The sequence below is a fragment of the Olea europaea genome, unplaced genomic scaffold (assembly GCF_002742605.1).
Source record: "Olea europaea var. sylvestris unplaced genomic scaffold, O_europaea_v1 scaffold1586, whole genome shotgun sequence".
In the NCBI taxonomy this organism is placed as follows: Eukaryota; Viridiplantae; Streptophyta; class Magnoliopsida; order Lamiales; family Oleaceae; genus Olea; species Olea europaea.
The window spans coordinates 67,419-79,742 of NW_019233479.1; the positions used below are offsets into that span (position 1 = coordinate 67,419).

Below are 12,324 nucleotides of genomic sequence, written 5' to 3' on the forward strand. Positions count from 1 at the left end.
CCCTTATTGATCCAAGCTCAAAACTTGTAAAAAATGATGGAGAAATTGTTCAATTAGATTATGCAAGTGCTATTGGAAGTCTTATGTATGCAGTTCAATGCACAAGACCAGATATAGCCTATGCAATAAGTAAACTTAGTAGGTTTACTAGCAATCCAAGTAATGAACATTGGAAAGCAATTGGGAGAGTTCTCGGATACTTAAAGAAAACCAAGAACTTAGGTCTACAATATACTAAATTTCCAGCAATATTAGAATGATTTACTGATGCTAGTTGGATATCTAGCACGAATGAAAGTAAATCAACTATGGGTTGGGTGTTTATTCTAGGAGGAGGTGCAGTTTCTTGGAAGTCGAAGAAACAAACATGCATAACACATTCAACTATAGAATCTGAATTTGTAGCCCTATCAGATGCAGGAAAGGAGGCTGAATGGCTTAAAGACTTATTCTATGAGATACCTTTGGGATCAAAGAATATTTCTTCAATACCAATAATGTGTGATAGTCAAGCCACTTTAGCTAAAGCATACAATGATGTATATAACGGGAAGTCTAGACATATGAGTCTTAGACACAACTACATAAGGAAGTTAATCAAGGATGGAATAATTTCCCTAAATTATGTAAGGTCGAATGAAAATTTGGCGGATCCTCTAACTAAATCTCTAAATAGAGATTTAGTGGCATCTACTTCAAGTAGGATGGGATTGAAACTCCTTAACTGAAATATCCACCAATGATGGCAACCCTACCTGTCGTTACTCAAAAGGTTTTACACGGGTTCAAAGGATATCAACAAGTCATTTGATATGTGGATAGTTACAGCATTATTACAATCCGCAATAATCCTATCCTAGATTAATATAATGCTGGTTGTTACTGAAACGAGGGTTGAGCTATAAGCTCTTAATAAAGTTCAGTGTAAAACCACAAGTACTTCTAAAAGTAACAAAGGTACTGGAAGAACTTTACCTAAATAAACTTCAAGGTGGTGCCGCCTTAATAGAGAGTTGGAGTTCTCTCTTAAAAGTTTATTGAAAATGATAAGCGCAAGGCCATAAAAGCGCTAAGCGAGAAACGAGGAACTTGAGAACAAGTGATATTCTTGTGTGTGTTCTTACCGGTATTGTCACATGAAATACTTGGTTCAAAGCTTCACGCTACCTTGAATTTCGACTTTACTTTGTTTGAATTACATTATGGTTAGATTCAAATCGAAAGATATCTAATTCTTACGCATGAGTATCGTATAATTTGAATAATGAGAACTTGTTAATTTTGAACAAGTGGGGAATTGTTATGAAGTGGTATGATTGTTCAAAACCAACAATTAAAAAAAAAAAAATTAGGCTATGCGGTCGCATGGCCTAAAGCCATGCGACCGCATGGGTTTGTACCATGCGGTCGCATGGTACATAAAAACGACCGTTGGGTCGTTTTTTGTTGGTTTTTTTGTGGCTTTTCATCTATAAGGTGCACCACTTCGTAAAGCTATACTACTTGGCTATAAATAGGTGATCTTGGGTCATTGAAAAATATTGAAAAAACACTTATTATATTGATCCTTCTTGAGATCAAATCCAAAAAATAAAATACCCTCTCATATTCATCTTTTCTTTGTGTTCTTAAGTTTTAGAGATTTAAACAAGTGTTTAGTGTTTGAATCTCTATAAGGCTTGATTAATCCTTCAAACCTTTTACCGGATCACCCTTTAAACACCAAAATAGTGGGGGCAAAATTCGTTTGAGGACAACAATCAAAGATTATGTTTGAGCCTTCAAAGTTCTTCATATATACTTTGCCATTTGTTCATCTCCTATACTTCTTTCGATAATTTTTTCTATTTGTAATTCGTTTTCATCTTTGGTGGAGTAACATTATTTCCAACAAGGAGTCTATCATGTAGTAGCCACTAGGATCTTTTCTCAATATGCCAAGCACTATAGCAATCTATGAAGCCTGCGGCGTCTCAAAAGGTAACAATTACTGTGTAGCAAATGCATTAGAGATGAATGTCTCCAGAGCTTAAATGGTAGGAGTCAAAAAAATAAAAAAAACTATTGAACGACGACATCCAAATATAGAATGGTAATACTTAGAGGCCTTTGTTTTGGATACTGTTGAGACTTCAAATCAAAAGTTAATTTCCAAATCAACAAAAGTTAATTTCCAAATCAAAGAGTTCATGTTTTATAGATTTTCATTTATGTTCAAATGTATTTCCCTCATAATTTTCCCACAAATGATAATAAAAATAAAAATAAATAAATAAATAAAAATTTAAAAGTCCTCGCCTTCCCCGTGCCACCCAAATACAAATTAAGGACTATTACACACTGAATCCAAAAGAAACATAGATGAAATCATAAGATCGCAAATTACATCATAAACCCTAAATCACAACATCAAGGCTTAGATCTTTCAATCGAAGGCTCAGACCACACCCATAAACCATCACAGAGGCACCGAGACTCAAAACGAACCCTCACAACCCAAACACACCAAGGTCACTTCATTGGACTCAAGAAATCAAACTGCCTACCTTCGGTCGATCACTCACACAAAGGAGAATCACACAAGAACACGATTATCACAGAGATAATCAACCAGAAATCTCACAAAGAGAAGAAGGAAGGGTCACACAGACAAGAGGACTCGAAGGTTCCACACGGCAGAGAGAAAGGGAAAAACAGAAAATGACGATCCACAGGCCAAACAGGGAGTAAGGGTATTATTTATAGTAAGTATCATCAACCGTTGATCAGCGGGTCAATCCAACGGTCCAAGAGCGACTAATGGTGTGGGCTGAATATTGGGCTCGGTTAAGTGGGCCTTCTAGGTATATATTTAATGGACCAAGTAATAAATCCAATTTGGGCCTTTTCATCATTGCCTAACAGTTGGACTGGATCAAATGGCATCATAGCCCAACAAGGACAAAAAATGGAAGAAACATTGTTATCCTATTCTGTAATTTCACAAAATCAAGTTTCCAAGAATTCAAATATTTCAAATGAATGCACATGTAGCAAATAACAAATTATAAATCCATTAATTTTCCCCTCTGCATTGGCATTGTTTTTTTTTTTTCTCTTCACACCTCATCCTTGCAGCTTCAGAATCATTATCACTCGCGTATATGTCTAATTCCTGAGGTAAAACCCGATCATTCAGTAATTCTTGAAAGCTACCCATATCAAAATTATCCAATGAAATATCTAGTGCCCACAAAAAAATTAAAGAATAAGAAAGCATAAAAACCCCACCTTGCGTTTGAGGTTGTAGCGATGCCATTTGGATTTATAATGGGTCTTTTGGTCGGTCTCGTCCTGGAATTCCTTGTTGCAGGCGTTGCATGTTAACCCCGGCATCTTCTTTCGATAACAGAGGATTACAAATTATTGCGTATAATGTAAGAACTGATTTAATAGTGTTTAACACCATATATATAATATTAAGATCCTTGATAGAGTAGGAATATAATGCAAGAGTTTAATACAAGTGAAGTACCAATACAATGGTAAAAACTAATAATGAAATATTTGGGACATAATATGAGTAATAAATTGTCAAAAACGTGAAGAGAAACTAATTGCAACTTGAACTCCTTTAAAACTTCTTCAAATTTACTACCAACTTATAAGTTGAACTCCTACTTAAATTTTCAAATAGACTCCAAATAAATTTTTTTTTTGGTTGACCCACTTATTGCTATTTAAGTCATTTTTCTGGGTAGTAATGTATAAACTTTTCTTGACCTACTGCAAAGAGAATTCAAGATGGCTAGAATATTTACAATGCATTCCATGGATTGCAAAGAAAATCTCAATAAAAATATAAAATGTCTAATTTGTTAGATATTTTTCATCATTTTGCATGTGTTTAATTTTTTGTTTTACGAATGATTTGCCGCCCGGATTAGTGTTTGCCGCTGAGCAACGGGATTCGACCTGCTCGGTCAGGTCGTGGCGGTCGAGGGGGCAGCGCCCCCCGTGGGGGCTCGGGGGCAACCCCCCAAAAGAGAATTTTATTTTCAAAAGTTTTTGAATAGGTGCATCTGTTCATTTTTAACAGTCACTTCTAAGGGATACACCTATTCAAATAGTTGCCTCAGTGTCTATAAATTTTAGACGAATTCTTATTTGCAAATACATTAAACAATTTATTCTTCCTTCTTTCTCTTGGCATCAATCAGTTATTTTCGAATGTTTTCTTGGTTTAATCAAATAGTCACAATTTGAATCAAACGCCTCCATTGTATCCTGAGAGAGATTTTCTATCATACCCCAGTTGTGACTTTGTTGAATAGGGGAGAAATATCTCTTAAAAGATAACGTTTTTTCGTACCTTGGAGTTCATTAACGTATTCAGATTTCCCTACATTATTATCAACATAATTGAAGAGCAATTTTTAATTTGAGTGTTTGTTTGTTATATATATGAATGCGGAGCCGGTATAAGACACCAGCCAACTTAGAAGAAAATCATGTTTTAAAATTACTTTTATCCTTTTTTATAAGTTTATTAATAAAAAACATCACTATAATTTATATGTTTTGTGCAAAACGCTCGTATCCTGATATTTTGGCTCAGTACACCTTCGAATAAAGTAAACATTGTACAAAACAGTCACACCTTTCATTTCTCCATTAAATTCTTCTAAGCTCTCGTTTGTCACCCATTATTTGAAAAGTTAAGGAATTTTGAATAGTATTTTTGATAGAATATGTGGTTAAAAAGTAAAGAAATTTTATTGATTTCTATGTTGAATATTTTATTGTGTGAATGTGTGGTTGAAAATGATACTGTAGTAAACAATTTAAAATTTTAAGGAGAGAGAAACGGACATTAAAATAATTAATTTACCTTCGTCTTTAAATAAACAAAAAAGAAAAAATATATTTTTAATCATAATCTCAAAATTTTTAAAAAGTGCAAACGAATCTCAATTAAAACAATTAAAAAATAGAAGAAATTTGAAAAATCTTTTTTTAAACCATTAACCAAACCCACCTACCATTTAACCACGCAACTACCACCATCAATAGTCACGTGTTCTTGCCGGGAATATAATTTCGGTTGCGTCACGTGGTTGTTTTGCATAACGTTCGCTTGATTTGAGAGTGTATTGCATCAAAATGAAAGGATTTGGATGTTTTCGCAAAACATGTAATGGATACGGCATTTTGTGTCAATTATCTTTTTCTATAATATGTATTATTTTTTGTTAAATAAAAAAATAGCTCATCTTAACAACAACCCAGTCAATAAAGAGTGAAGCTAAATCTTGTAGACTCGTCAGTGACGTATGAATTAGATAATTTTGAATTTATGTTGATTATGAAGATTTGGTGTGATATTTTGTTTGTTGTCAGTACACTTATTATGAACTTTCAAAATGAAAAAAAAAAAGGTTGAACCCCAACCTTAGAGGCCCTCACGGACCTTGCCCTGAGCCATCGTGGAAGAGGTAAATCGCAGGATGTGCCTCCCAGGAGCCAGGGTGGAGAGCATATGGATAGGCCAAGGCTGTTAACCCATATGGTAACTCCCGCTTGCAACAAAGCCAATTTCACCTTACGGGGAATCGAACTCTGCACACTAACTTTCGAAATGAAACTATGCACACTGATGTTCCTATGGATATTAAAGAGTCATTTTCCTTGTATCACATTTTTTTTTTAAATTATAGAGAAATTTAACTTGCATCATTTAAGAAATACGATTGTGCTACATGCACATCATCACTTATAGATTGGTTACATATACATAATGTGGTGAAATATAATTGTGCTAGAATTTCTTCAACCAAATAAAAAAATAAATAAATGAAAAAAATCACTCTTTTCTTGAAACCTCATCTATCTGTCAAACTTTCTGTAACTCTTTATGCACAGTCAGCATTATTATGAGAAATAAAAGTGTCAATGAAAATTTTTCAAAAGGGAAAAGAATAGCCCAAGGGAAATTCTTCATTACATAGAATAAGTATATTGCATACATTGTTTATAGAATTATGTTAACAATTCGAGTTTCAATTGCTCATGCATAGAGGAGTTTTTCAAATTTTAATTCGATTAACTGTAACAATAAAGATTGAACCAATTTGATCTCTTATCGAGTGAACATGATTTTTCAAATAAGCTTGAACATAATAATCCAATCTCTAATTTTGCATCTTAAAAGGCGAGGAAAAGAAATTGAATAATGCTATTTACAGTCACTTATTATCGTAATCATCCTACGTGGTATATATGTGGCAATTAGTGATTTGTCGCATAAAGTAATAATAAAAAACTATCATATTAATATATCAAATCACTAACCATCATATGTATGTTGCATGGAACGATTACGACAGTGAATGACTGCAAATAGCATTACTCAAATAAATTTAATAGAGCTTTCTTTATTTAGGTGCAAGAGAACCAAGAATTAAGAGTTTTTCTTGTCCAGCTGACCTAAATTTTTTTTATTTTTTATTTTTTTGGTGTGTTTCAAGAGAAAAAATAGTTATCGTCGTTTATATTTTTGTAGACAGTAGTTAGTTGTTTAATTAATTTTTGAACCATATATATTGGATTCATAAAGAAATGTAGCTCATTCAAGGTTCAAGACAAAATTAGTGGGAAGCGCATCCATTTCTATTGAAGAACACCTATCTCTATGCATCAACGAATTTGGTGCAAAAATTCTCTCATTATGTTGTACCAAGATTGCCATCAATCTCATTGCTATCGAACTTGCAGTTTATCAAAGAAATTGAACAACGGGGTTATACCTTAGTATATGACTTGAAGCCTATCTTATACTTTTATTGCTTTCCTCTTCGATTAAGAAACAATATTTCCATGTACAAGAGGATTATTTATTTTCTTATCAAAAAATTCTTTAAAAGACTCAAAAATTTTCGTCTAAGGCCTTGAGCAGTTTTGTATCAAAGTTACATAGAAATCTTTCAATTTGCATATCACCTAGATAGCAATTTATAAAATACATTGAATGTTAGAAAAATGAAATGAAAAGGACAAGGCAATAACTCAATAAAAGCTGAAGAAAGAAACTGAATTCTAAGACATTTATTCATTAATCAAGAAGCTTTTCTATAGGCAGAATACCAACAGATAAAAGCAAAGAAATAGGAACCACTAGACCACTACTTCAACAGCTAAATGAAAATACACAACGCGCAAAAAAAAAAAAAAAAAAAAAAAAAGGAAAAAAAAAGGGAAAAAAGGAAACAAAATTTTAAAAGTTGGGTACCAAAGTACAAAATTAAAAAAGTTGGAGGACTTTATTTGCAAATTTTGGATGGCATGATTGATATGAAAGTCAAAACTTGATGACTAAATTGTACAAGATCAAAGTTGAAAGACTTGATATGCAATTATCTTGTGGACTTAGCTGCAAAATAAAACCAATTTTTGGTTTTTGGCAGAGACTTGGCGCCTAGACTCTGATATAAACTAGCAAATCACTACTGCACTGAGAAATAAATTCCTATGGGCTAGGACAATAATCGACAAACTTTATTAAACAAACATTGACTTGGTCAAACAAGACCAAATGACACAACAATCCCTCCCTTAAACTGAAAGTTTCAAACATTCAGTTTAATAAAACTCATCTAGTGCACACACTCCAAGCAGCTTCCTTAGCTTCTGAAACGTAGACAACTTCAATGGCTTGGTCATTATGTCAGCAACCTGATCTTCACTCTTGCAGTAGAAAAGATCAATAATTCCATCCGTTGTGAGATCCCTTAGAAAGTGAAACTTCACATCTATGTGCTTGCTTTTTCCATGTAGAATAGAATTTTTAGGGAGTTTGATGGCAGAACTATTGTCACAATAAATTGCAGTGCCTCCTTGTTTAAAGTGTAGTACATCAAGAATTTTTCTCAACCAAATAGCTTAACAAGCACAAGCTGTTGCAGCTACAAATTCTGCTTCGGTTGTTGATAACGTGATAATTGCTTGCTTCTTTGAAGACCATGATACAGCTCTTGATCCAAGCATGAAAACATATTCCGAAGTACTCTTCTGATCATCTAAATCTCCAACATAATCGTTTTCAGTAAAACCAAACAAATCTGAATTTTCTCCCTTCTTGTAGAACAGCCCAAATTCCATAGTACCTTGCTAGTACTGAAAAATCCTCTTGGCAGCTAGAAGATACATCTCTTTTGGACACTCCATGTACCTACTAATGAGACTTACAGCATGCATTATATTAGGCCTTGTGGCAGTCAAGTACATCAAGCTCCCAACAATTTGCTTGTGAAGAGTGTTGTCAACTCTCATTCCTTCAGAATCTTTAATGAGTTTCAAACCAACTTCAATTGGTGTGCTAGCAGAATTGCAATTCTTCATTTGGAACCTGCTTAGGATTTCTCGAACATACTTCGTTTGTGAAATAAAGATACCACCAGCAGATTGCACCACTTCAATGCCAAGAAAATAATGCATCTTTCCAAGATCAGACATATCAAATCCAATCATCATGGACTACTTAAATTTTTAAAACATGGCATTATCATTTCCAGTAAAAATCAAATCATCCACATATAAGCATACAATAAGCAACCTTTTTGGGTCTCCAATTTTTGTAAAAAGTGTATGCTCATTTTTGAAGACCTTCTTTCAAAAAATAAGCTTCTATACTATTATACCAAGTTCTTGGAGTTTGTTTTAATCCATATAATGCCTTTTTTAATTTATACACCTTATGCTCTTCTCCAAACTTCACATAACCGGGAGGTTGATCAATAAATACTTGTTCTTCCAAATCTCCATGTAAAAATGCAGACTTCACGTCCAACTGAAAGATAGGTCATGAATTTTGAGCTGCCAATGCAATCACTAATCGGATAGTGTCATTCCTTGCAACAGGAGCAAAAACTTCTTAGTAGTCGATGCCGAACTCTTGCTTATAGCCTTTAGCAACTAAACGAGCCTTGTATTTGTCAACTTTGCCATTTTCCTTCAGTTTCGTCTTATACACCCGCTTGACACCAAGGCTCTTTAGCCCATTTGAAAGCTCTGTCATCTCCCAAGTTTTGTTTCTTTTGACGACAGCAATCTCAGCATCCATTGTTTTTCGCCACTTCAATTCTGTAACAACATCTTCAAAGTTACAGGATCACAGTCTGAAAATAGAGCAAAATCAGTGAGTGGATCATCACCTTGGTCATCTCCAGTTACCTCATAATTAGTCATCCATGCTGGTCTTCTTCGAACACGTTTAGGCGTTTGTGATTCAGCTGCAAGTGGGCTTTGGAACATTTTAAGTGACTTCCTCTTCTTGCACATTCTCCATTGGCTGTTGCTGTTTCTCATCATCATCAAAATCTGTTGGAATATTTTCTAAAAACACCATTTTGTTTCCATGACCAAGTGCCTTTTTCATCAAATACCACATCACGGCTGATGATAATTCTCTTGGTGATAGGATTGTACAATTTGTACGCTTTTGATTGCTCACTAATACCAAGAAAAATGCATTTTTCTCCTTTGTCCTCGAGCTTCCTTCTTTTCTGATCCGGAACGTGTGCATGTGCTATGCAACCAAAAATTCTGAAGTGTTCGGCGCTTGGTCTTCGTCCATTCCACGCTTCTTCAGGGGTCATGTTTTGAACCACAAGAGTAGGACTTCTGTTTTGTGCATGAATGCTCCAATTGATAGCTTTTGGCCAAAAACTTCTCGAAATTCCGCAACTTGCCAAAATGGACCGTACCATATTCATGGTTGTACGATTCTCTCTCTAAAATGCCATTTTGTTGAGGTGAGTAAGCTGCTGTAAGCTGCTTCTGAATTCCATGCTTCTCACAAAAATTGACAAATTCTTGTGAGGTGTATTCTCCATCACGATCACTGCGAAAAATCCTTATAGGCATGCCCGCTTCTTTTTCGACAAGGGCTTTAAAGTTTTTGAAAGCCAAAATTGCTTCAGACTTCTCCTACAAAAAATAAACCTAAGTTTTCCAACTATAATCATCAGTGAACGTTATAAAATAACGTTTTTCGCAATTCGATGTCGGATTAAGGGGCTCGCATATATCTAAATGAACTAGCTCCAACACCTTCTTCGCTCTCCATGATTTTCCTTTAGGAAAATTATCTCGAAGTTGTTTGCCGACAACACATTCTTCACAGACTTGTGAAGGATTTTGAATTTGAGGAAGACCCGTTACCATGTTCTTTTTTTGCAGCGTTTTTACACCACCAAAGTTTTGATGTCCATAACGAAATGCCACAGTCATGCCTCGTCCTGCAATCTTGCAGAAAAACACATCTATGTAGAATTGTTGAGGTAGAGTGGGAACATCCAATTTGTTGTCATGCTGACTTGAACAATTAAGCCCAACTTTTCATCTTGTATGCGACAAACTCCATCTTTAATAGAAATCTCATATCCCTTCTCTTGAAGCTGTCCAACACTAAGCAGATTCGTTTTCAAATCTGGCACAAAGAAAACATTGGAAATAATCTGCGCGGTGTTTCCTTTAGTGCATATTTTGACACTTTCTTCCTTATGACAGAAACTGTAGAGATGTCACCAAATGAGACAGTGTTCTAAAATGATTCATCCAAGTCTAAGAACATCATCTTATCTCCACACATATGGTTGCTGCAGTCAGTGTCTAAATCCACATGTTTTAGTGGATTTCTTCCTTCACATGACATGCCATCAAGAGAGAAACATCTTCTTCTTTTTCTGCAAAATGTGATCATTCACCATGTTGCAAATTCAAATTAGTTCGACATTCTAATTTATAATGGCCATACCTGTGACATCTAAAGCATTCAATCTTTGACTTGTCTATAGACTTTGGATTATAACCATTTGAATGGTTCCAGTCACGGCCTCTCTCTTTGACTTTGAAACCAGCAGCATGATCTTCTCCAGAATTGTGGTGTCCATTTTTGTCCTTCCATCTCCCATTTCCTCGATCAGTACCTTTCGGAATGGTTGTAGCCTTCAAAGCTTGTTCGTTTTTTTCCTTTTTATCTTGCTGGATAATCTTTTGCTGATAAACCAGTAAAGAGCTCTACAATTTATCAATTGAAAGTGTATCAATATCTTTCGATTCTTCTATAGAGCAGACAACAAAATTAAATTTTGATGTCATCGAAGAATCTTCTCAATAATGGTGACATCCTCCATTTTCTCTCCGTGGATCCTCATCTTGTTGGCAATCATCATCGTTCTCGATAAGTAGTCGGTAACTGACTCGCCAGTCTTCATCCGTAAATTTTCGAATGCGGTCCAAAGTCCTTGTAGTTGTACACGTTTTGCCTTTGCGTTACCTTGGTGCTTCTTCTTCATTGAGTCCTAGACCTGCTTGGAGGTGTCTTTACAAAGACTTGTCTCCAAGATTGCTCGATCAATGGCTTGGAAGAGGTAGTTCTTGGCCTTGAGATCCTTCAGCTTCAGTGCTTCCAATTCTGCTTTCTGCATATATGTCAATGTAACTCCATCCTCTGGTTTTGCTATTCCAGATTCAACAACATGCCAATACTCCTTGGACATCAAGAAGTTCTCCATTAGCATGCTCCAATGGTCATAATGTCCATCAAAACGAGGAATTGTAGGCTGCACAAAAATTGCTTCTGATGCCAATTAATTTGCTACGGCAAAACAGAGAAACAAGTGTATTGAAAAAACTATAGCTGCACATTTTATCTCACTTTTTCTCTCCCCTAGCCTTTTGTTTTAGCACTCAGTAGTTCTAGGCTCTGATACCAAATGTTGGAAAAATGAAATGATAAAGACAAAGCAATAACTCAATAAAAGTTGAAGAAAGAAACTGAATTCTGAGACATTTTATTCATTAATCAAGGAGCCTTTTATAGGCAGAATACCAATAGATAAAAGCAAAGAAATAGGAACCGCTAGACCACTACTTCGACAGCTAAATGAAAATACACAACGTTTAAAAAACAAACCCTGATATATAAACTAGCAAAGCACTACTGCACTAAAAAATAAATTCCTATAGACTCGGACAATAATCAATAGACTTTATTAAATAAACATAGACTCGGTCAAACAAGACCACATGACACAACATTGAAAATATTATTAATAATCAAGACACTTCGAGTCCTACTTAGTGCAGGAGAAATTCAAGTCTAGTATAAAATTAAATTAATGAAAAAAAAAATTTGATATTTAATTCCTTAAATGTACCAAAAATTAAAATATGACCTTTGTAGGCTTGTAAAGAACATAGCACATAAAAAACGTAAAAGAGTGGTTAAAGAATAGTCTGGATTCATTGACATGTGAAATAGACCACGTTGAAGATCACTTATGG

General features: G+C 34.8%; 1 protein-coding gene across 1 annotated transcript; it reads right to left on the reverse strand.

The window, feature by feature from the left end:
• Positions 1–8,145: 8,145 nt before the first annotated feature.
• Positions 8,146–8,508, reverse strand: LOC111376952 (uncharacterized mitochondrial protein AtMg00810-like). The gene has a single exon (XM_022999966.1). The coding sequence runs from the start codon at positions 8,506–8,508 to the stop codon at positions 8,146–8,148; it is 363 nt and encodes a 120-aa protein (XP_022855734.1).
• Positions 8,509–12,324: the final 3,816 nt, after the last annotated feature.